Source organism: Pseudopipra pipra, chromosome 3, assembly GCF_036250125.1.
Source record: "Pseudopipra pipra isolate bDixPip1 chromosome 3, bDixPip1.hap1, whole genome shotgun sequence".
NCBI classification, from domain to species: domain Eukaryota; kingdom Metazoa; phylum Chordata; class Aves; order Passeriformes; family Pipridae; genus Pseudopipra; species Pseudopipra pipra.
In genome coordinates, this window is record NC_087551.1 from 3,547,164 (window position 1) to 3,573,754 (window position 26,591).

Below are 26,591 nucleotides of genomic sequence, written 5' to 3' on the forward strand. Positions count from 1 at the left end.
CTTTTAAAAAAATCCTTAAAGGAAAAAAGCTCTATACCTGCTTTTTGTCCAAAGTCAACAAGGAGCCTACAGAAATTCACAACTGAATTCCCAGATCTGCTGGAAAACCACGAACCTTTTTTGTTTCCCATGGGCAGGTTGGTGCTCAGTAAAGATGCAAAGGAGCTTTGTTTTGACAGCTGAGCCTTGGCTGCCAGGGCGTTATTCCACAGGGCTTTGATCAGCATGGATGCCAAATACAAGGTCTGGAAACAAAACCAGGGAACAGTGTCATTAAGCAGGAGGGTTTGGGATACAAAGATCCACGGTTAATCTTTCTATACAGCAAAATAAACCCGTCAAAATCAACAAATGAATGACACGATGTTAAGTGAAACACTTCTGAACTGCAGACAGAAGTGAAAATCTTCCACCAGTGGTTGTGGAATGTTCAAAAAACCTCTAAAAATTATAATTCCAAAGCCAGAAAAGGTTGGAAGAAACATGACAACTTTACTCATATAGTTTCTGCAGTAGTGAATATTTCTTTTACTGCATTTCTTCAGGGAGGCAAATCCATAATGGTTGTTTAACATAACTGCTTTTCTCATGACAGTGATTTTGGTGGCCTTGCCTTTACCTGTTCAGTGTGGGCACTGGGATGAAGAGTTGAGACAAGGTTCAGGAGGTGTCTAAGTGGGACAGGGTCCAAGTTTTTGATCAAAGAAGGAAACAAGTCGTGGATGTAACGACTGCAGTGCTTCAGCTACAAGGTACAAGCAGAGGAGGTAACAGGAACAGCACAACAAACACACCAAAAAAATCAAATACTGGCAAAAGGGCAGCAATTAAACATCTTTGCACAAGTTCAGGAAGCATTCATCCAAAAAATTCCAAACTCCATCAGGTTTGCAACTTGGAATAAGCTAATTTTGACCCTGTAAAGTTTAGAGAAATCAAATGTAACAGTATCTTAACTCTAAGAATTTGGTGAAAAGAAGAACTGGAAGTTTATTTTGAATTTAACTTAATTACAGCTTAAACACAACTTCTAAAATATGAAGTTTATATGCTAAATCCTGAGGGAAAACATTATTTGCAATTACCTTATTAGGGGTGGTAAACACAGATAAGGCATTAGAGGCCAATGTGACACTCAGAGAACAGACTGTGTGAACTGTGTGAGGATTATAAATAATTCTTTTGTCTTTCCAGCAATGGATGTCACAAAATATGACAATGTGTTTAGCCAGCTCCTCCATTTACACATTAAAGTGACAGTGCTCCTCCATGTTTCCTCTTTGGTTAAATGCTGCTTTTCAGAGTCACTTAGAAGGGGATTTTTTTTAATGTTTGTATTCAAAAAAGAAAATAATGGTAACAAGAAGCTTCTAGAAGGAATTCTTAATGTTGGTTACCACACAGGCACCTCGACAGGGTTTTTTTTAGAAATTATTTTTTTTGTTTTGCACCTTCCTGGCATTAAAAATATTCATGTCAGCAATTTATGGGGTGCTGGGCATCTTTCACAGGATTCAAACTGGAGTGAAATCATGGGGGGTTCTACACAAGGATGCATTTGAACATCTGGAGATAAGTGATTCAACTAAGGAAGATAAATTTTTGTCCAAAAGTTAGTCTAAAAAGTGGAAAATACACCTTTAAGGCCTTCTATTCTTTAGGTCTAGAGGTGTCTGCCTTCTAAACAACATTAGAGGGTTAAACCTTTGACAGGAAGTAATCAGGGTACATTTAATTTTGAAATCAAAGATATAATTTGAAAACATCAGTCTGGCAAAATGTGAAGTGCAAAAGAATTATTGAATTTAGGTAATTATATTATTCTTCAAGTAGTATCAAATCTATTAAAAATTCAGAGGTCTAACCCAGTGTGAAAACATCAGGGAAGGTAATATACTGCTTTAAAAGTGTAAGTGAAATAAGTAATTATTAATTACTCTGATACAAAGGATTGTTGGAGCCTATTAGAGCAAGTGCTGCCCTAATGAGCATTTATTAACATTCCACCTGCATGTTCTAATAATGACTGTGGACTACAGAGGGTTCACAATGTGTGCACGGTAGCATTTGATTGAAAGAAATGACAAAGAAATATTGAACACATAAAAAACCCTCTTCAAATTCTAACTCGTATAAAAGCACGTTCGAAAAAATCAAAATGTCTGTTGTATTCAAATCCCCTCAATAAAAAATGTCACAACCTAAAATAAAAAGCATGGCAACCCCTGAAAAGCAGCAGACAAATAAATCTTTCTGAAGGCAAAAAGCCTGGCAGAGTTTCCAGGTTTAGCAAGAAAAAATAATAAAATTTCAGTGCCCTTCTGTAGATTTGAACAGCAGCACAGCTGTAAACTTCACTGCCACAATTTTCACCTGATTGTTCCCACCAGGAGTAACAGAAATGGAAGCTCCAAGACACAGGAGAAAGGCAATTTAACACTGTAGTAAAAAAATTATTACAACTGCCCTACAATCTTCACCCCCATTCTTGATGAAAACACCGTGTCTTTGCTAAACAACTTCATTTTTTTTTCCTTGTATAAAAGTAGCCAAGGTGAATTTCTGCCTCTGATAAATAACCCAGTAACTGTGGTAGTTACCTAACTCGAAATTTTGGTCAGCAAAACACTCAGAGGGCCAAGAAAAAGCAAAAAACTCGACTTTAAGAATGTAAAATAAAATCAACTTGCCATTTTCTATTTTTTTTAAAGTTTATACATACCTGTGCTGCAGCCCAAATACAGTCTATATGTTGAGTACTAAGTCTGCCTTCAGCTGCAAGAAAATTCAGAATCACTTGGCACTGTTTGATGATCTGCAAAGTGAGAACATATTGAATATTTACTGGAACAAGAAGTGGCTCCTCCACGTTTCAACTCCAAACAGTAATTTAATACAAACCTCAATATGTAAATTTGGTCCAAAAATGTGCTCAACTACATTGTTGCTGATCAGCCAGTCTGCAAGTTCTTTTGCAATGGACCTAGAGATGAAAAAGGAGTAGGAAACATGGAAAATTATCTGCCTGGAATAAATATTTACACTGTGCTCTTCCCTGGCACAGCACGACCTGCAAGTCAATCTCTGCAGTGGGAGTGAGTGCACAAAACCCTTTCTGAACACAAATCATGTTCAATGGTCATTTTTCCAAGTAGGAAGCAAATTATTTCAGCATTTATTTCTTTAGCTGGAAGACTGTAATACCAAATATTAACATTTCCCACTCACCCCTCTGGATCGTCAGCAACGACTTTATTAATTTTATTAGTTAATACTCGACCACCTGCAAACACTTCCAAAGACCTCACAGGTAAGATTTGACTCTGCTAATCCAAGTTTATCATGAAATTCCAGAATTTCATGGAGTGGGAGTGACAGAAACGATTTTTTAAAGCAAACCATTTAGATATTTTTCGACTCTCTTACATTAATAGCAACTCACACAGCTTTTAAAAAAACCTCTGATTTACACAGTCATACTTACACACAGGTGCTTCAAAATTCTCATTTTGTTTCATCCATAACAACAGGGAATTTTCCCCACTGCCAATCCATAAGAAAACATTGGAAGTGGACAAGGAACCAAGTTTTCCAAAACAAAAGCTGAACTTCCAGAAAGGACTGCCCTGTCTGCAAACTGGTGCATAAGCTCCTTTTTATTCCTTCTTTTCAAGCAAACATTTGTTTACCCAGATTTTGGCACCAGAAGCAATTAAAGGACATCCCAGTATTTAAAGCTCAGCCTGTGGTGGGAATGGCCCTGGAATAACAGTGCTCTGTTCCACAGGGAGCAGGGGATGGGAGGCAGGGGGTGTCCTGCAGGACTTTGGGAAGAGTAATTTTTACCACTGCAATCTGTGTCACATTTATGGTCACTATTAAAATCCAGGACTGCCAATCTTTATCAGCCACATGAAGAAAATAAGACTCCAGAGGTAAAATGAGATTGCCTTTGTGGGTTTTCCAAACAGGATTCACTCTTCAGGGACAATTGTTTTGAACTGGCTGATCCCTCTGGATGAACTCAAGGAGCAAGGCTCCTGTTGCTCCACACCCTTTTCTATTCTAATTCCAGGACACTGGGAATCAAATATTCTTTTATTGTTCAAAAAGGATCGTGTCCTGTAACTATTTAAGTAATAACTGGCTTGCAAGGACAACAATTTGCCAACAGTATCACTTGTGGCTTAGTAATCCACTGGTTCTCCCACTGTGGATGGGCCCAAAGAGGGATGGAAAAAACAAGCTGGATCTGTTCCATGAATCCAAGATCTACCTAAACTTCCCTGAGCCTCATTTCAAAACCAAACCAAACCCAAAAGGTGCCCACCCCAAACCAAACTTTGGAGCATCAGGGCTTGGATTTCTGTCTAACAAAACCTGAGCAGGATTATATCCAGTCATCTGTTGTATTTTAGCTCCTCCGAAGGAAAGAACAAAAACTCTCTTCTACAGTGAGTTCCTTCACCTTTTTTTAAATTACTATGACAGTTCTCTGTCTCTAATGCACAACATTTTTCTTCTGAAAAGTAATGGATAACTCTCCTGAAGGAATGGCTTTTTTAATGGATGTATTCTCAGCAGTAAAAAAAACCTCTTCATCCTACTGGGGAGCTCCACTGTGGTAAAACTGCATCTCAGATTTCGGAGGGGAAACATTCATTTGATATGGATTTGTTGGGGAGGGCCAAAAACAAGAGGATCCTTGTGAAAGGCAGAATGAAGCCTTTGTGTTTCCCAGAGGGAATTGCTCCTCCCAGAAAGTTTGGCTGAGGGCACACCAGTCACTACCTTTTCAAATCACCAGGTCAGTACCAGCACTAAGTATTTTGAGAATATATTTGCAACAGTAGATTCAAGGATTCACCAAAAAAGGCTGATTTCAGTGCAAATGGAGGATGTCTGACCTATTTCCCAAACACTTCCACTTCAGGAAAGGTTTTTCCCGAAAAATTTTTCCTCTTTCATATGGAAGGGAACAGTGAGAGTGAAATTTATGCATTATGATCAAAGTATAGATGTGCTTTTCCCTCTCACATGAAAGGAGCACTACAAGGAATGGCTTTACAAATTAGATATCAAATCATACAGACCTCAGCAGTAAGAAAATTCACCCTGGGAGTAACATGGATTAGCTGTTTTTCACGGATTTAATAACTGGATAGCAAGAGGAAAAGTCATCTAAAGAACCTGATACTCTCTGTGGGTCTGTGTTGTGGTGAGGGAGGAGGAGAAGAGAATGCAAAGTTAAATGTAGCAGCTACTCTGGTTTAATTGTCTCTAAATCTCTAAATCTACACACTTACTCAGTTTCTCCCTAGATTTTTTAATGTAAATTCACTGGTAATTCAGTCAAAAATAACTGGTTTACTTTCAAGAAATGCAATTCAAGCACTTTTGACATTAGTTTCCTCAGGCATTCCATGAGATTGCAAGGAAGACAGTGAGAGCTGTGCAGTTTGTGATCTAACCTGATGTTTGGGAGCTGCACTTACAAAAGGCAAGTACTAGAGCTTGGATTTTGTTCATTATTATAAATAAAATAAAATTCTCCATAAGGAAACTACAGTTTATGCATTTTCCTGGTAGCTCAAAGAATGCCTCTCTTGAAGAGGACTGGGTTAAAGTCCCCAAAACCACTTTAATCTAAGGCTGTGGTGCAATACTTGGGAGCCACATGATGACCCAGATCCAGGAACAAATCCCACAGCAAAGAAAACCCCCCCAAAGAAAACCTTATTTATTCAACCAGCCAATTCCCAAGGCAATTCCCCACGAAGCTCAGGGCTGGATGAAGCACAGCAGCAATTCCACAACCTCACTGAAAACCAGAATGCAAACCCTTCAAAGAAAAGGTGGAGCAACAAAACTGGCAGCTTGCAAAGGAGGGACACCAACAAAAAAAATCACTGAAAGAGCATCTACAGCACAACAACAGAAGCCCTGATCTCAACCAGTCTAGATGAGAAGTGCAAAGAGGATACAGAAAGCACCTTCCCAACACACAGCAAGCACGTGGGTTTCTGTCTGAGCCCACATTTTCCTATTGGATGCTCTGCAGGCTCCAAAACCCCCACTCTGACATCATCTGGAATATTTAGTAAACTACTGTGTGAGCCACGGGAAAGAAACAGTAGTGAGCTGAGGGGAAAAAAAAAATCACTGTAGTTTTTTTCAGAGCAAATCTGAAAAGATCCCTGAAATGTGGAACAGAGAGAGGGAAGAGGTGTTTAAATGATGCTGCCATAACTCAGCTGGTGAGCTTAGACAAAAATTGAGAAAGCAAGAGTTAACACAAGGTAAGAAACTGCAGTGAAGGGGAAAAGCAACACAAAACTTGCAGTTGAGTATCTCAATAAATAAGGAAAGAGAGGGAAAGAAAGGAGAAGAAATAGTCCAGATCTTTCTGTTCACAGGTGGAAGGAATGTTGGACACCTGAAATTTCTCTGTAGGAAGCTATTTAAGTGGGGGTAATCAAGTTTTTTAAATGAGGTGGGAAATCACCTCAACCTGAAAACTGAAACCCAAACATTTGGTTGCCTGCCAAGTGAGGAGCAAAACAAAATATCTCTTTACACGTGGTATTTCCAGAAGTTGGCAGCGTCCTCATTAAGGAAAAAAACAACACTTTTTCCTCTTGTGGTCCAAATAGCACAAAAAAATTAATCTTTCACTTTCTGAAAGGCACCATCACGAACATCAGCAAAACAGCTTCAGGAATCACTTATTCAAAGACCTAAAGACTCTTCTGTTCAGTCTTGTTATTTTTAACCTCAACAGATTTCACATCTTCAAATTGCAGAGTTTGGTTCTACCTTAAGAGCCAGGAACAGCTAAATTGAAAGGACATCCCTGAGGGATATTGTGAAGTTGAGTGGCTGAGAACTGCCCACAACTGGACCATACGGATCCTCAGTCACCACAAACCCTCAACCCCAGAAAAGACAGGCAGGGAAATGAAATCTAAAAAGACACACAAATACCCAGAGGTAGAAAACAAGACTCCTCTGCTGAGCTTTCTGCTGCTTTCAAGTGCCATTTGTGAAATTCTGTGTTTTCCCAGACAGAAGATGCTTTATCTTGTCTTACCACGGAAAAAATTTGCGACGATGCAGGAAAGGTGGGAAGCTACTGCTGCAAAATAGCTGCTAAAAAATCCTGATGATAATTCCAACCAACAGGGAAGAGCTGAACTAACTGCAAGCTTTTTCTTGTTTTTTGTTTTTTGTTTTTTGTTTTTTTTTTTAAAGATACCTCCCGCAAACCCACCTTATCAAGATACAGAAGGAGAAATCCCAAAGGTTGACAGTTCCAAACGCGTCTGGAAAAGTCAAAACATACAATGGGGATGGGCCAGACATAATGCAAAACATCTTCCTTTGGTAAATCTGCAGAGGCTGAAAAGGTACAAAATAAATCTTAAGACTTCCTTTCTCCACTAAGGCAAGAAAATAGGAATGAAAAGCTTTCCTTTCGCTGCTCATTCAGTCACTGCCAACTCCCTGAGTGCCTTTTCATCCAAAAATTTCTCATGAGCAGAGGCTGGAATGAGAGGGAAGCTTTGTACTGAACAAACTGGAAAAGTGAGACGTTTTCCCCATCCTCCTGCACTGGTCTTTTCTAATTCTTTGGCTGGAAGACATCAGTGATTCCAAAAGGTATCAGAAGAAGAGCAGCAGAACACTTGACACTGATTTATAACCCACTTCTCAGGTAAAACCCCAGAACGACTGGAATCCGGATTTTTTAAAAAAAATGTACACACTACAAAAGTGGAAAAGAAGGTTTTCTGTTCCTGCTGCATTCCTTTCACATGACAGGCTGTTTACAGATGCCCTTGCCAAGAAAAGTAATATCCCAAAGGAGAATTTGACAATTTCCTTCAGCTTTAAAATAACTCTGATGTTCCTGCATCAGTACATCTGCTCTTCCAGTAGGGGAATTTAAGCACCCTTCTCTTTTTCCACGTTGGTAACTTTTCTTTTCCTTTTTTTTTTACACATTTGCCACAGAAACTCAACCAGCTTTTTTATTAGGTTTAAGTGGTGGAATAACTTCTTGTTGATGCTACTGGTTAAAATGTGTTTCAGCAGATAAATTAACAGAGGAACACCTCTGTTGGAGATTTTCCACGTGAGGGAAGGAGAGAAGAACTGGAGAAACCTGAGGTTTGTCAGTCCCTGTGTAACAACACACCAGGAACTGGCAGTGCAATATCCCAACATCCCAGTCAGCTGAGCCACCTCACATCCCCAACACAGTTATTTACTATTTATTTTGGATTATTCCCAAGGTAATTTCACATCCTGATGGAAGCAAAACTGCCCTGGATTCTGGTTCTTTAGGTTTCAAATACCGACCTAATTACCACAGATTTCACTTCAAATATTCAAGCTGTTCTTTGCAATCTACATTATTGTGGTTGTGACTTCAGTGAGATTTCAACATTAAAATAAAGCCATCTATAATAAAACTACCCAGACAAAATCAAGCACTGCTGCTGTGACACTTGAATGTTCAAAAAGTGGAGAGTGTGTGTCTGTGGCCCCCAAGATAAACACAAGGAATGTATCCTCCCCTCAAGAGAAATGTCAAAAGTGGATCAGGAGTAAAATCCTAGAATTTCCACCCTCTGCCTGCTATTTCACAAGAACAGTTCTTTCAACTACTGAAATACGTATTTTGGTTTAAATTCCAGACAGTTCTAACAGTAAGTTTAGAGTCACTGCAAAAATTAATACATTTCCTCCCTGGAATACAATCCCACAGGGGAATCTTCTCAAAGGTTTATGGAAGTTCCCTTTAAAAGTGTTCAATTCTACAAATCAGGACTTGGAAGAAGAAAACAGTAGTATTGCCTCACAAACTCCACAGAAAACTGATCACAGTGTTGGGAGCCACTGATGGCAAGACAAGCCTTAGTTAAATATCTAGTCCAGGGAAATGAGGAGATGGCAAAAATGATATGAATTGGGTATGAATTAGCTGGTTCTTATTTATACATCACAGTGGAGATAATGGCCCATTCCAGGTATTTATTATTGCAGTATCTACATTTTTCTAAAGCTCACCTTGATTCTGCATTTTAATACAGCAAAGAAATCCAAAAACATTGAGAAATGTTTTAAATTTACCATTTAAAGCCATTTCTTAACCCCCTGATCAGAATATTTCTAATTATCACCACTCCCCACTGTGTATGATCCCTACCAACAAGAGAGAAGAATTGCAAGCACATAACACACTTTAAGTATTCAGAATAAGGTTCCTACTTACGTTTCTGTGTCTGAAACTAATGACTCATTATTACACACATCATTGAAGGTATGAAGTTGGTTCTACAGTTAGAAAAAGGAAGAAAAAAAATTACAATTTTATCTAAGCATTTGGTGAGGCAGTTTTGTTATATTTAAAAACAGCAAACGAATTTTTGTAGCACTTGAAACGTTTTTAAATAAGTTGCTTCGACAAAAATGTGAACAAGGAGAGATTTTCTTTTTTCAAGCAATTAAATGATGTTACAAAAACCCCCACCCACTGCAGAAATCAAGCAGGTGTGTGTAGCAGCCACTTTGCACAGGTTTTCCTGAGAAATCAAACACAACTCTGGAAACTGAGGTTTTAGGATGAGCCTCACAATTGTTGTAACATTTACTACACCAACAAACATTTCATCAGCAGTGTTGAAAGTGTTAAACTGGAGAATGAAAGCCATATAGTTTTATATGAAATGAAGCTTTCAAAGGTGTCTGAACTGATAAGGTAAAAAAAAAAAAAGCCTGTTAAAGTTTCACATCTCTTTTCCATTTCTTTTCCTCAGCATCAACTTTCCAGACACAGAGATGGCTCAATATCCAATTCTTCCCATGTACATGTTATCTTTAAAAATATTTAAAATTATAGATGAAAACTTATTTGCCATCTGGTTTTCAAAAAAATTAAAGGCACAGTGATGTGAATTTTGGAAATTCAAATTAAACTTGTGGCATCACTCTGTCAAAATATTTACTCCTTTCTTGAAATGAGCCTGGTACTGTTGTCACTCAGGTGAATTTGCTGATCTTCTGAAGTCTTCACACAAAGATTTATTCCTGCCTAATCTCAACGATTTTTATGGGAAAAGATGTTTTGAAGAAATAAATTTGAAAATATGCATTGAAATTAATGAGACATCAGAGCCTGATTACACAATTATTAATATACCAGTTATCAAGACTTACAAATGAAGCATATTTAGGAGTGTAAAAACATAAAAAGAACTTCATGAGGAAATTATGTTAGAGGAAACTAAGGAGGGAAGAATAAACATGCCCTGTGCAAGTTTTGCACTGAATTTGTTCAGGAAAAGCCTGACAGTGTTGAATTTGCACTTAAACCAAAGCACAGAACCCAACAAAAAGGGGGCTGGAAAAGTGAGAAAGGGCAGATCAGTTCTAGGGGTTCATTTGCACACACTTGGGCAAATCTGTAACTGGGAGGAGAACAAAGAATTCTATTTGTGAGGGAAAAGTAGGGAGACAACGGGGTATTTTGGAGCTGAACCACCTCAGGAGATGACTGGAAGATGAAATGAAAGAGAAACAAGGTAACAACAAAAATAAAACTTCCTATCATTTGAATGAGAAAGAAGAATAAATTGCCTCAGTGTTCCAGAGCAGTTTTAGAGACTATTCACATGAAAAAAAAAAGCCTCAGTGAGTTATTAGCATCCAATATTCCATTTTTACAAGCTGAAAACTATTGGCCTTAGTCTAAAATTACTGTAGAATTTTGCTTCTGGTAATACATGTCTGTTATTAAAAACTTTCACTTTTACAGTAATATTTATCAATCATAACAGGTGAAAACACATAATTCCTTAAAATCCCATAATTTCACACTCCCCTAAATGAACAACATGCCTGAAAAAATAACCCAAGTAATGCATCCTTATTTTCAGACTTTCTTTTGGTGAGGATACACAAAAAGACATGCACTGGGAGTTAACAAGGAGAATCATAAAAAACCAGAGGAAATTACTTTTAGAAATTGAAATCTAATGTAATTGCAACTATGCAAGTATTAGAAATTTATTTTACAACCAATCACACTGAGTGGATGGAGCTCACAGACTTTTCTTTAGAACTTAGTAGAAGTCACATACCTGTGTAAATTGAATATTTATTTTGGTTAAAGCCCAGCAATGATATGATTGGAAGTACTTACAAGTTACTTTAAACTGCCATTGATTAAAACAATTGCAAGTACTTTTATCTATGAATACAGGGAGGAGCAAAATGTCTTGCCTGGTGTGACCTGGAGCACTTCCATGGGAAAGGGGAAGATGGGGCTGGGGGGGTTGGTTTTCATTTTTTTTTCTATATTTACCTCTTCAATTCAGTCTTCTGCTAATTAATGCAGAGAGAACCAGACTAAACAGAGAGGAAAATGAGGTATGGACAACAAAAAGCAGCAGTTAATTGCAGGAGAGTCAACCCAGTGCCAAGGTAAAAGCAGAAACATGTTGAAAGCCTTTCTAAACACCAGATTTTGCCACGTCCAGGGGCTTCACTCCAACACAGCTGGCCCAAAACAGGGTTATAAGGGTTTTGTTTAGCATGTCAATTGTTCAGGTAATGTGAGCCAGCTCCATATGGTGCAGGACACAGCCATCCCTTGGATTTGGCTCTCAGTGATCCCAATATTCACCAAATATTCGCTATAATTTCCTGCTTGGAAGAGCATTCTGCTGTTTTCACACATTCAAAAAAAGCCTGTAACCCCTAAAACCCAACAGGAAACATATTTTTTCCTCTAAATACTATTTATATTTTTAAAAAGTCCTTACTGTTATTTGACTCAGCCCAGCCAATCTCATTGTTAGAGTTGGAGACATAAAGTATTTAAAGGCAAGATCAAGACTTTCTTTATCAAAACACAAGGCTGTGTCCAAGGGTTCTTTCACTGTGCTCCACATGAGATCTGCCATGTTCCTGGCTGCACTCTGTCGTAGCTCCTGGTCTGACAGTTTACATAAATACCTGGAAGAAATCACAAATGGAATTTAAAAAACAAACAAAACCAACCAACCAACCAAATCAACCCAAAAATAAATAAAAAAAAACCCAAACAAAAAACCCACTCCCCATGCAAAACTCCCCCCCCAAAAAACAACAAGAAGAAACCAGAACAAAACAAACAAACAAAAAACAAACAAACAAAAAAAACCCCAACCAACCAACCAGCCAACAAAAGCAAAACCAAAAAATTATATATTTTTTATTATAATTCAAACTAGAACATTCCTGGAACACCATCTTGATTGTAGTAAAGACATTATTTCCAATAGCTCTAAAAGTTCTATGCCTTAAAATACTATTCTAAAAGTTGGCAACAATTAAGGAAAACACCAAGGGCAAACAGAATTATGAAGAAAATTTTTAGAAGTCAATAAATTGCTAAAGAATTTTCAACAGGTAAGTTTGTCCTACTGCAATTATCTCAGATGAGGGGTCAGCTCATGGTGCACAATGAGCTGAAGGGAGGCATAAGAAGTAATCATTTATAAAACCTAAATATAAAATCATGTAAATATAAATAAATATATAATATATAAAACATTATATATATCATTAAATATAAATATATAAATTATTTAAATATATAAATCATTTCTAGAACCCAGTGTGACACAAATCTTACCAAAGCAACTACAAAACTGAGACACAGAAAATCTCCACTGAGATACCTGGAAAACACTGACACAGTTGAGAATTTCTCCTAAACTGAATGTGTGAGACAAAAATATCTAAACCCAAGCTTTCCTGAGCTTGTCTGGATGCCACTAAGGATGGCACAGGGAAAGGTACATGCAGACAATTAATTTTTTCTGCTGTACTTCAGTGTTTTGAAGTCACAGCTACATCCAAACTGGATTTAACTACACAGAAACCCGTTAAAAATCCATTTGTTTGACAGCCCAAGCCTGGATCTGTCCTTGGAGAACAGCCAAAGAGAAGCATGAATCTTTAAAAAAAACACAAGAGATATTAAACTACACTTAACTGGATTTATGCACCATTCCTTTGCATTTACATCATATAAACACCAGTAATTTTTTTTTTTAAAAGCAAAACTACAGGCCCTGATCCTTATTTAGATTAAGGTTCTTTTTCACAGCTCTTGTGTAGAGGCCTTAAAATAAACACACTTAAATGATACTTAACACTGTCAAACAGAGAAAAGAGACTCCAGTGCAAACAACCCCAGAGTGGAGATGGATGACAGGGATCACAGATAAGTAATGGCAGGACAAAAAAAAGACCATTCCAGGCCAAGGCAACCAGATCCTTCACTGGGATTAGTTGGGAAATCAGATTCCTGGCAAGAAAATGCTGCTTCTGTGCAATGATCTGTAACCAGAAGCCAAGTAGGAAGGAGAAGGGAACACTCCTGGGAAAAAGTTCAGCAGCAAAGTGGCCCCAGTGACCTGCCTTTAACCTGCACAGGTGAGAGCAGCTCCACTGAGGGGGAAAAGCACCAGAGACATGGACTGTGGGTGCTTTGTCATCAGCAAATAGCCAGGGTTGTGTCCCAGACACCACCCAGAGAAAAAGGGACATCCTCTGCACCTCCTTCAAACCTCAGCTGGCTCAAACAGGAACTGAAATATTTAGGGTTTATTTTATGGCAGAGAGACTGAATGAAAAAATAAGAGGCCATAATTAGGCTCCCAGGCCCGGTCACGAAAAGCAGGTGCAAGGATTTCTCAGAGCTGGTGGGATTTAGGAGTCACCATCCCCTGGAAGTGTTCAAAAATGTGCAGATGTGGCACTTTGGGATGTGGTTTAGTGCTGGGTTAATGGTTGGACTTGATGATCTTAGAGATGTTCTTCATCCTTAACTCTGTGATTCTATAACGACCAGCAAGTTTTATCTTCCCATTTTTATAATGCAAACTGCCATCAGTCCTGGTCCCCACAGCTTTTCCATGTCCATAATGCACATCAGGGCAGATTCAACAGTTCCATGAAGGATTTCTAAAGATCCCAAAGATGTCCAAACACATGATATGAATTTCCTCATTTTAAGAAGGCCAGAGAAAGGTGCTTTTATGCAGGTGGGCAGGGACACACCTCCAGATACAGAAGCAAGGGGGCTTTGGGGGCTTCACTAAATTTCTGTAACACGAAATCTTCCTCACACTACAAAGTTTGGTGAAGAAACTATAATAATCCAGTCTACAGAACAAAACATTTCTTATTTTAATGCCACATTATCAGTCTAAACCTGTTTTTTTTTATAAAATTCACACTACATCCACATTTTTAACCTGAATACGACTCATGTCATAATTTTTCTATTATAATATCATTGAGTGCTTTTAAAAAAAAATTGCACTTGATAATAAATTAAACTACTTCTAGGTGCATTTTCACAGCTACAGAACCCTAAAGAAAGCTCCAGAGAACAGAGCATGTTTTACTTGCTACCACAGAACCCAGGTTTTTAACACAACTGGCTTGTTCCAACCAAGCACAGTAAAACAGTTGATTTCAAACTTATTTTAGAAGTGTAACTGCAGCTACACTACAGAATATCCTGGCACTACTACACTGGTCATAAATCAAACAGGATCATATCTTTACTACCAGGATTAAAACCATGGAAATTTGCAGAGTAAGCCAAGCCTCCTTTTTTTATTGTGGAAAGGCAGAGTGGGCTGAACCCATCTGGACCAGTAAGCTGGCTCTTTGTTATGTTTTTATCAGTGTAATATTATTATTATTGACCAAAAAGAACTCTTTAGCTGGCACTGGCAATGAACACCCATCTTTGCTTTCCCTGACTGTGTTGCCTCAGTAAGAACAGGGATCCTGGAGCAAGGCAAAAGGTCTGTTTAACCCAAAATAGCCACTCCAAAAGCAGATTAAAGATTTATCCTATCTATAAAATAATGGATGAACCCATCTTCTCCTGTGAATTCATTCCTCTCTTTCTATTTATACCTCTGGCTTTCTCATTAACCTGTGCCAGTCTGTTGGACAATTACATTTGCATGGCAAACAAACTCCTTTCACTTCTTCAATCTGACAGTTGCATGGCACGTTCTCCATTTCTTTAAAAAACCTGTGAATTACCATTCCCTACTTATTATCTTGCTATCAGCCACAAATGATACAAATCTCCCTGTCAAAAAAAAAAAACAACAACCACCCTAGACTATGTCTCTCCTCTTATCAATGTAAATTTTTTATCTCCTCCCTTCCTTGTCACCCTCCCCACCACCGAGGTGGTTCTGGTATTATCTCTGAGATGGAGCTGTATATAAAGCAGATAAATGGGAATGTGTGACTGACTCATATAATGGCTTAATAATAGCTTCCATTCTGCCCTTCATTATTTTTTTAATTCCTGCATTTTTATCTTTTTTGATCCTGATGAGCATTAAGGCTTAAAGGAATAAGAGATGAATGAGAAGCCAGGACCTGTGGAATCTGCTTCATCTAAAATTTTTGCCTGAATGAGACTTTAAGAATAAAACATATCTCTTTTTATACATATACATAAAGGATACTCCACTTACATACAGGACCTGTCCTGCCAGCCTGACATACTTAAAATAATCAATTAATATCTCTTATCTACATTTAAACAACACACATACATACATATTAATTTTTTTAAAAATCAGTTTTAGCCTACTGAAACTATTTCAATGTGGGCACAAAGAGGGTTCAGTTTTAATCAACAGTTTTAAACATGCAGCTCCATGTTAATGTAAGGCTTACAATAACATCTTATGCTTCAGGACTTCAGCTACTCAGCTGTGAAATCATCTTTTTTCCCTTAATATGACTCCTTGGGACCACAGCTGCTAAAGGGCATCTAAGCAGAATGAGTCAGGACTCCTCTGTGAGGGGAAGAATTCACTCAAGGGTCTGGGTTTTGTCTTCTGACTTCTGTTCTTTGTACCTACCCCTTAAATTCTCAGAGTTTTTGGAGGAGGTAAATATATTTTGTGATTAAAACCTTCAAGGCTCCCGGACAAGAGCAGTAGCAAGGAGTGGTCTTGGGCACTCCCTTAAAAGCCAAATTCTTGAGGAGAATATTTTTAGGGAATTCTTGAGGAGAATATTTTTAGGGAATTCTTAAGGAGAATATTTTTAAGCAGAAGAGCAATTTGAATTCTTCCAGCTGCATTTTCTCTCTGGATCAACAGTTGTGTGGAGCTCCCACTCCCTGCAGGTGCCAGGGCTGTGTGTGCCCCGTGCCACGGGAGCTGCTGGCACCTGCAACCCCCTCTCAATGTGCTCCTGTTTATCCCAAACTGGGCCAAACACAGGAATCCTTCACAAAAAAAATCTCTCCAGATCCATCTGGAAGCAGGAGACAGGAAGAAGACAACTTTATTTCTTACTTCTCATCAAACTGGGCTTCATTGCTGGTTGTCTTCTTTCTAAGGGACAGAACTATCCATGGCATTTTCAATCAACATTTTTGCCCCTGAAAAAAACAGTGTCCTCCAAACACTGCTGTTTGGAGCTTCTGCTCTCTTGAGACTTTCAATGTCTGAGCAATGCAAAGCCTCTCCCATCTCTGGTTTTGAGGTAGAAGACAGGTGGAACTAATGTCTTTTTTCGTAGAGAGGCATCATCACCAACTTGCCCTCATTTATAATTGCAGTAAGTCAGGACTTACTGTCTTGAGCCACTTTTCTGAGGCTCTTCCTTCTTTATGAGGATTTTGCAGTTTGAAATGCACAATTCTGAGGTATTAGGATCAGTAAAAGCTTCTTTCTGAGGAGGTTAAAATCACTTTGCTTCCCTATTGAAAGGTGTAATTTTCAATTCATGTCCTTTATTTCTTTCCTAAACTGCATAAAGACACAGCCCCTTTTCTGAGGCAAGATGTGAATACCAGTGCTCCATTCCCCAGGCAGAAAATAACATTTATTAGCCTTTTTCTGGTAGCAGCAATGACAGGGTTGTGTCCATGATCTTTGCAAATTCCAGCAGTGGTTTCCTCTACACAAATACACATTTTGCTGTTCACTTCATCCACTTCTGGCAGAAATAACCACAGGGCAGGGACAGAAAGGGTACCCTCAGCTGAGAAAAGATGCTGCTAAGATGCCACTCAGGTGACTTCTCTTCTCTCTGCTGCCAAAATGCAGTTCCTGCAAGGAATCTCCACGAGCAGCAACTGGAACTGAGTCAATCAGAGCCCCCAGAGCTCATTGCACATCAAAACCCCCCCAAAAGACCCCTGAGTTTGCAGAGCAGCAGAAGCTCTGCAGGATCTCTTTCAAAGGGGTTGTGCTGCTGTGCCCAGCACTGGGTTGGCTTTTTTTTTTTTAGCTCTTTCCTAAAGTAAAAAGCAGATGGAGACCCAGAGACCCAAGCTGCTCAGACAAGATCTGGGAGCTTTGACAGCCACGTGGGGTGAGCTGCATCCACCAGGAAAAGTCCTCTTTTTCCCAAAGGCATCTGTGTTCACTTCTGCCCCACATAAAGGTTCAGCACTGGAGGTTATTTTTGTTCTGTGGCCTCCAAAGCTTCGTGTCCTGCTCTGGAAGTGAACCTCCACAAAAAGATTGGGATTTCATAACGTTGAGAAATCCCAGATCCCCTCAGGACTGAGCTGGGAAAAACAGCAACTGGGAGAACACCCCCTTTCCTGCTCTAAACTGTGTTTTCCAGAGATGGAACTTGTGTTAATATTCCTGTTATGACTGACAGGAATGTGTTGTAAACTCTGTGAACAGACACTGAGGGCATTATTTATGGCAAGAAGCTGCTGACAAATCACATTTCAAATCAGATGCAAATACTCCAATGGGTAAAGGGGAAAACATGAGGAGAACCCAAGAAAAAAACTCTTCTATTCATTCTGGTGACCCCAATTACACCTACAGTTATAAACAGAAAAGGTTGTAAGAATTACAGGATAACAAGCAAGGATTACCAGGAAAAACTACAGGATGTGTCTCATTCAAGTAAATTCCTTCTTATCAGCCTAATTCTAATTGTTGATCCTTAATTGCTGATGCTCTTTTTAATTTCCATATATTCCAAGAAGACAGGTAAGGCTCATGACCAAATTCCCAGGTACACAAAGAGCCATTAAATGGAATATGCACAAGACAAGAACTCGAAGATCCTCTGCCTGCCCTCCCTAAGCTGTTTCATGATTAATAATTACCTTTAAAAGATTTCAAAGATAACACATCAGCAATTAAAGGACTGCACATGGCTGGAGTGTAACTCCAGAGTGATGGGTTTTAATAAAAGATCAAAATACTCTTCTCTGTGCTGGGATCATTTTGGTAGAGACAATGTAAGAGCAAGACAGACTGACAGACAAGCCAGCACTTAAATTTTTACAGAGAACATTTTAAAACATGAAATATAATTCTCAGCCTAATTGTTCTGTGAACTTATTTGTTGCCAATATCATTATTTTTGTTGAGTGCTGTTTTATACTGGAATAGTTAAGACAACATGATGTGTAAAGGCACATTTCTCCTATGACTGGTATAAGCACATTCCTAATATTACAGTTAAAGGAATTCCAGAGCCTTGGAGGAGCTGTGAGCCTATGGAAGAGCAGGAAAATTTTATGTTGGGCCACTGGAAGGTGAATTAGCTGTGACCACACCCCTGCACCTCCAGGCAGATACACACACAGATAGTTCCATCAGCAGCTCGCTGACATGTTTCTATTGTCCTGAGAAACCCAAGGAAAACAAACTGCTTGTATAATTAAATATCTCTCCAAGTACTTCAATTTGAAAGTGTTTTTCATGACAGGCAGCTCTAAAGAAAATCTTGGGGACTGGATATATTTAGATACATAAAAGTGTGAGCAGACTTTTGCTCACACTTCAGCTCCTGCCAGCTGGAAATGCAGAACATCAGAATGGGAATGAAGCAGTGTTAGAACTCAGGAGCTGGAACTGCTCCTCCACTTCCATCACCTCACAGCAAATTTTATGTTCAGTTTGATGAGGATGTCACACTGAGATTGTGTCACAACTGAGCCTGACACAACCTGTCAGAATGTCACACTCAAAATGTGATTAATTAATGAGATTGATCCGATTGATGTGAAATCAGAGGGATGGAAAGAGCTGCCCAAACAAACCCCAAACATGACTTTAACTCTCCTGGTTGAAATGGTACAGTCAGAGCAACCACCTGTCCAGTTAAAAGTCTATCAGCTGCCATTACAAATAAATGCAATGTCCAAAAGTCCCACCAGAGAAATTCTTCAAACAAAAATTTACCTGATAACATAAGTCCTAAAGGGTATAATGTGCTGCATGACAGCAGGGATGTGTAGCCATATTCTGATCTATAATGCAAAAACAGAAAGAGAGAAAAACTTCATTAATGACATTTAAAGAGAACGGTAAAAAAAAAAATAGTGAAATATTGCTGGTACATTTGCACGTGCAACCCCACTTTAAAAAAAGGCTTTCTTGGTGTTTTCCATTTTCCATTCAACTTCAATCTCTTAATTTCCTTCTTTTCAAAACAGGAGCTGCATCTTTCCTGCTTGTCAGCTGGAAAATATACACTTTGTATAAAGAGTATCCTACTGCTCAGGTGCCTCATTTTTTAAAATTTTCTGTAGTTTCTTCAGTAGGAAAAATTGCTACTCAGCCCTGTGGGGTTTCTTTTCTTTCTTTTCAAGTCCACAAGAAGATTATTCCATTCTTTCTGTCCTTGCAAATCACTCCTCAATCGAGTAACGTCGTTTGACTTGTGGTGTTTTTGCTTCTTAGGGTTTATGCATCCTATAAAATAGTGTTTTACAAGCACAGGTTTTTCACCACCACGTTTGCATTTCTCCTATTTGCAATTCTCCCTTTTGCCACCTTTGGAAAGAAGATGCAAGAAGATAATATATGCAGAGAAAAAAAACCACCCTGAAACAGCTACTGGGCACCTCTGTGAGGGAAAGGACCAACCAAACCACTTCCACAGGCCAAGTTAGAATTCCCATCTGCATTTCAAACAGGAGCAGGGATCCTGTTAAACCTGTTACAGAGAGAAAACTACGTGCCAGGGAAGGGATGAAACAGCAGCAGCTCTTCCCTCCCCAGGTAATTTTAATCATGTGCACACACAGAGTTCTTGGGAAAAGCCAACACTGTCACACAGGGCCATCTGGCCTTAAAACAAGAGTTCACCTTAGCCAGGATTTCTTGCATCAGTGGCAAAGAATTCAATTCTGTATGTAGAAAATGCACATTCTCCTCCTTGCCAGGAGAGAGAACAAGATTAGGCTGGAAGAAAAGTGTATCCCCAGCGTTGCTCGTCAGCATTTCCACAATGAACCAGAACTGACTCAAAAAGTTATCTGCAGACTACTTTTTACAGGGCAACAAGAAGAAGCTACTTTGCAAAACAAACCAGCTCAAAATCTTCCCCTTGTAAAAAAAAAAAAACAACAAACACTTGGAATAAGCCTCTGATCCAAGAGAGGAAAAAATGCAAACATCCCAAAGATACAAAGTGTAACTGGAAGATGCTGGTGCTGGAAAGAGGAATTCAATAACATTTTGACAGGGAGTTGCAGGGATGACAAAGATCCCATTGTATTTACACAATCTGATGTTTAACATGGTGTGCTCTGTTCCACAGAGAGCAGGAGACAGCAAAGAAAATGTATTTCTTTGTGAAAGGAAAGTATGAAGTGGTTTCATCATTTTGTTCTTGTGGCTTTCACCCTTCACAGCAGTTTTTCTTCTGCATCCATTCAAACTTCTGAAGCCATTTTATACATCTGTGTACTTGCATTACATACAACCTTCAGCCTCAGAATTCAATTAAAGGATCATTTCACATGTTACAAATGAAAATATAATTTCAAACATGTTAAATATTCAAATCCTGAATTATTTAAATGACCTAAAAAGAGCATATATAAAATGACATGAACTAGCACCCTTAAAATGATAAAAAATAATATCAAATTACACTAAAAATCCTTCAACTTGGTTTTTTTTTTTTGCTTCCAGCTGCTTTTAAGACAAAGTATTCACTGCATCTGTTCTGTTCTCAAGTTTCAGAAGGGTTTTTTCCTATTATTTACCCTTTATCAGAGGTAATTAGTTGCTAAAAGGCAGAGCACCTCTCAACAGCTTTTACTTCTGATTCAGCTTTGAAGTTTCACCCAGTAAAATGGATTTGAGGTTTAAACCCTGCACAGAACAAGTTGTAGGTCATTCACCATTTCACTATCAGAAATATTTACTGAATTACCCATATTTACCTATGTTATATGAATTATACAGAGAAGTGACAGAAACACAAAACAAAGAGAAACATTATATCAAAATCATCATTATAAAAGGAAAGAAATATTTTATTTTAATATTAATATTGGCAAGGTAAAATGTATTTTATAAAAAAAAAACAGCTGCCTCATCTGGATCTAATAAATATTTTGCATCTTAAAGTCAGAAGCAGTGCTAACAAGTACAGAGTGACAGCAAAATGCAGCAAGTGGATGAATAAGGCACATTAATTACACATAAAACAACATCTTCTTATACTTTCTGCAGTGAACTGACAGATAAAATGTAAATTTAATTTTTTTTTAAAACAGTTTTCCCCTAACTCACACAGATTTGCCAGCAAAGCAGGAGCTCAAAAGAAAGATGCTGGTTGAATGGGAAGAGCTGCAATGCTGGAAGAGGTTGAAGAAACAGTTCTTCTGGTTATGGTTTGGATTGAATTTCATTTTATCTGGCAGGTTTAACCACAGAGCTCACCTAAAATAGCTCCAAGAAAGAGCTAAATGTGCCACCTACTAGAAAAAAAGACAAATGCAAAGTTGCCAAATAATTGTCTGCAAGGAGAAAGTCTGATGATAAATATTTTGGGTTAAGGGCACCTCACTGAGAATAAAGAAAATAAACAATTTATGTGGAGAAAAATAAAGATTTCAAAAAGGACAAAGAAGCAAAGCAGTTGCAGTGGGATGGGATATGCAGGAAATGGGATTTGCAGGCAGAATGCTTACTGAAAAACAAGGATTTCAAATTGCCAAGAGTGTCAAAATGATGCTGAACTCCCTTCCTATGAGGCACAACAAACTCCTGGTTTCCTTTTTGCCCACATGTAATTTCCACCAGACAGGGCACAACTTCATATTCTCACATTACACCAAGTTTTCCTATGTACTCTTTCAGGCCTGGGGTTTATTTTCATCACCAATCTTCAAATCTCCACTGAAATCAGTTGGTAATTTCACCAGTCACAAATCACTGTGACTTCAAATCACTGAGATGATGAAGGATGTGCATTCTCAAACTAAATGAGAATAAAAGATGATCCCCTCCATGCTGCAAATAATATAAGTAATATAAATATGTAATACAAATAACAGAAATATCTGTAATAATATAAAAATCACAGAAATCCCAAAGAAATTCATTTGTGCCTCACATGAAGAGCTAAAAAGTTAAAATATCCTGAGGAACTCAAGATATTTCCATGGCACAATTTCAGGGATAGAAATGACTTCTGACAACATTCTTCTAAGTTTCATCTGGGGCTGTTACAATCTTCATATTGAGGTAGAAATCTGAAAAAAAATCTCCTTGGGTGCTTTGGGAGGTGGGGAAGGTTTGGACAATGGGAGTTATTGAACGACAAAACGCCACATTCCCAACAAGGAAAATCTTCCAGCCTTTTTTATCCCTGCCTGGTCTTCCAGAATCCTTCCAGACTTCCTTTTTTGTGTTGAATTTCCAGGGAATACTTACATTGGATACCACTGTGATGAAGGCATGTGCTATGAGGAAGGGCAGCGTCTCGGGGCTCCCGTACTCGAAACAATCCTTCATGAGGGAAAGGCCATTTTTGCCACAGAACAGACAAACATAACGAAGCAAGTGCAAGGGGACTTCTACATCCTGCAAAAATATAAAAAAAGGAAGAATTTTAACCATCAGTTAGAGCCATGAAGTCATCCAATGAGTGTAACACAAGGAATGAACGTGGTTATTTGAAGTTTCTGGGATAACTTACGTTCATATCACAGAACGCCCCTAATATATTGCTTTCTTGAGCTGAAATATCCTGTTGAAAAAGAAAAAAAAGCAGAGTTAACTGAAGCAAGAAAAACACATTTACAGAACAAAAAACCATTTTTGTAAACAAGTGACCATTACCAGGTATCACTGTCACCCAACAGAAAAAAAGCAAACTCCTGATTCAGGGGAAGACACAAATTTTGCTCCACTTTTACATTCCAAAACACACTTTTCCATACTTTTTACTTTGTTAAGAAGTAGATATAAACACACAAAGATACGCTCATGAGAGCATCTCAGTGGCTCTCTCAACACCTGGATTAACAGATTATTCTACAATCCCAGCCCCTTCAGATCCCCAGTTTTTTCCACAGGAATATGGCACAGAGCAGAACCAACCCAGGGAACTCTGGAAGGCAATTTCTCCATAAAGATGAGACACAAATGCAAACACCCGAATTTAGATGAACTGCAGGATGTCCCACAATCCTGCATTTCACGATTTAAGGGGTTAAAGCTGTCAAATTATTCATTGCCAGCAGAATATTAAAATTCTCCAACTTCCACTACTATATATTTTTATATGTAGCAAAACACATCATAAAATGGAAGTGTCATATTCTTACAGGATTAAGGCAAGGTGGGGAAGGAATTGTATCACCCTATCACTCTGTTAACTACTTGCTGCAACCAGAAATCTATTTTCTAGAAGTGCTAAACTGAAGAGGGTTTGGGAAAACAGCTTTTCTTTTTAATGCCCACAACATCCACTTGTTGGGCAACAAAGAGCAGGAAGTTTCTTTGTTAGGGCTGTAACACCTCTGGGGTGTTTGGGGCACATGGCTGGGGGCAAAAAGGGCACTGGAGGTATAAAATGTGACAGTAAAACACAACATTGCCATGGATACAAATTCCTCTTCCCATCCCTCTCCAGTACTGACAGTCACCAATCAAATGGAAGTTGAACAGAAAGTTCAGTTTTTTTAAGTGAAACTTCCTGACTATATTTTAAATAGTTGTGTAGGAGTGAGCTTCCAACTGTACCAGAGGATGCTGGAGGCAAGCAATTTTGGATGGATTAAGTGTGATACAAACATTTTGAATTATTCAATATGCTCATATTATAGCTAAGCATTTATTTTTCCTTTTTTTTCCCCCCCTACTGAACTCCAAGTCATGCCTGAACTCGTGATACTCCAGCAGTTCTTTTTAAAGCAGCTCTGGAGGCAGTAGGTGGTGTGTTTTTAAGCAGCAAGGAAAGGTGTTCAGTGCTCTGCTCAGGAAAACTGCAGGAAGAGGGTGAGAAATTTCATTAGTTTTCTTGAATAAAACAGAGACCTGTTGTCAAGTCAACTCCAGCTCCTGGAATGCAGGAACCTCCACAGGGAGGGCTGTGGGACAAGTCTTGCAAAGCTTGTAAAAGTCCTGCAGTTGAGAGGCTGAGTCTGGAAATGTGACTGAAAGCTCCTGAAGTTCAAATTCACCAGGAAATAAGAGAATTCCTCATGGGAATCTACTATGGGGTTAAACCCCACCATCATTTCACGGGATCTTACAGCCTTTCTGGACCTAAAGGGGGCTGGAGAAAAGCTGGAGAGGGACTTTTCACCATGGATGGTGTTGTCCCAAAGCCCTCCAGCAACAGGAAAAGGGGGAATGGCTTCACACTGAAAGAGGGTGGGTTTAGATGGGATGTCAGGAAGAAATTCCTCCCTGTGAGGGTGGGGAGGCCCTGGCACAGGTTGCCCAGAGAAGCTGTGGGTGCCCCATCCCTGGAAGTGTCCAAGGCCAGGCTGGACAGGGCTTGGAGCAACCTGGGATAGTGGAAAGTGTCCCTGCCCGTGGCAGGAGGGTGGAACTGGGTGAAAATATTTACTTGGAGAAGCAGAAGAGCACAAGATTCCAAACAGGGAACTACAGCCACAGACACCTGAACAACTGATTTTTTTCCCCCTCTTTCATTTCATCCTGTCAAGAACTGCTCCATGCTCAGGTAATTCCCTTTGGATTCAATGTTCATTCTGAGCCACTGCAAAGTTCAGGAGTTCACTTCACATTGTTGCTTCTCTCTCCACAGGATTTTAAGAGCCTCCTTTTATAGATTTTTCCTTCCTCTGAAGTGTATTAAACTTGCTGCTCAAAGTATGAAAAGAACAGGGCATACAGTCTTAAAACTACCCTGCATGCAAGAGCTCTTAAAAATATCCATAAATCCAAAAAAAAATGAAGCTCATTTCAAAGCATGAACATTGCTCAAAAAAAAAAAAAAAAACAATGGCACTTATGAAGATATTTTGAGTGAATTTTGTTTAGGATGAAAAATAGACACAAAGGCCTCTCTGGGCACCCAAACTATTGGGAGATTTTACCACAAGCAAAGGGTGTTGTGGTCTTCATGAATTCCTAAACCAGGGAAAACCTCCTACTTCCACAAGGATGTTTTTCTTCGCCACTAGACAGTCAAGTGTAACATGGCTCTGGCAAGCCCCTCATAAGAGGATTAGACTTCAGGACTTGTCTGCTGCCATCGAGAACAAAGACCTTGGAGGTGTGTGCAGAGCAAAGGATAACGGGAACACCGGCTGCTCATGGAATAACACCATGGAAAAGCCTTACATTGGACACTTTTTAACTGACAGCCCAACTGGTCATTCCCAGGCAAAGTAAAACCTCACTGGATGTGATGACTCCGTGAAATGGGGCAAATTCAGCTCAAGAATCTGGAACAGGGAATTTCTGAAGTCAGGGTGGAGATTGGAGTCCGTTTTGCATCAGCAAATTTCCCTTTTTCCAGGGCAAAAGAAATGCTTAGAGGGAGAGGAAGAGCTACAGCAGCTTCTCCCAACAAATTCCTGACAGATTTAGTCTGTCCAGGAATCTGTTTAACTTACCAATTATAGACAACATACTTCAAACAGGGATTTTAATTTTATGATCCTTTGAGGACTGAGACCAAGCCTGATTTAAAACAAAAAGTGCTGTCATTACTGGGACTAACCACTTGTCTCAATTTAACTAAGATGTGCTTTAGACTGAAATCCAAAATCCAATTCTAAACCTCCTGAAATCCAAAATCAAATTCTAAACCTCTTGAAATCCAAAATCAAATTCTAAACCTCAGTGAGTTGCTCGCAGGAGCAAAAGGTTTTGACATTAAAATGTCTAACAGTGCTTTAGAATAACTAAAAATCAGTTTGTGAGAACAATTCTTGATGCTGGGACCTTTAAAAAGCAAAGAAAAAAAAATCTCCCTCTGAAAAATGAAAAAGGTACATGACAAATATGGCAGGTGACATCTGGGTCTGAACCACTTCTAGGCTGCACACCAAGTAAAACAGAAATCCCATCAGGCACTCAGAGATTTTCTTCTTATCATTTGGAAGTAGAATTGAAAGAGAAGAAAAAAAAATATATTAAATTGTCATTTAAAAGAATCAAGTGTGCTTGTACACAGAAAAGCTGTTCCAGGATTGTTCATCCCATATTCCTCTGGAGCTGGTTTCAGTCAGTGTCCCACAGAGGATAAATCACTTAAGTAGTCATTGATTTATTGTTTTTAAC

General features: G+C 38.8%; 1 protein-coding gene across 12 annotated transcripts in view; it reads right to left on the reverse strand.

Moving 5' to 3' along the window:
• USP34 (ubiquitin specific peptidase 34) overlaps positions 1-26,591 on the reverse strand; it is a 106,414-nt gene that overhangs the window by 58,508 nt on the left and 21,315 nt on the right. For all 12 annotated transcript variants that reach the window (XM_064647470.1, XM_064647476.1, XM_064647472.1 and 9 more), the window contains exons 4-12: positions 23,026-23,076; positions 22,761-22,910; positions 19,269-19,336; positions 11,829-12,021; positions 9,278-9,339; positions 2,902-2,983; positions 2,723-2,815; positions 620-745; positions 116-245 (exon numbers count right to left, since the gene is read on the reverse strand). In XM_064647470.1, the coding sequence (XP_064503540.1) occupies positions 116-245; positions 620-745; positions 2,723-2,815; positions 2,902-2,983; positions 9,278-9,339; positions 11,829-12,021; positions 19,269-19,336; positions 22,761-22,910; positions 23,026-23,076 (955 nt within the window). The remainder of the gene's footprint in view (positions 1-115; positions 246-619; positions 746-2,722; positions 2,816-2,901; positions 2,984-9,277; positions 9,340-11,828; positions 12,022-19,268; positions 19,337-22,760; positions 22,911-23,025; positions 23,077-26,591) is intronic.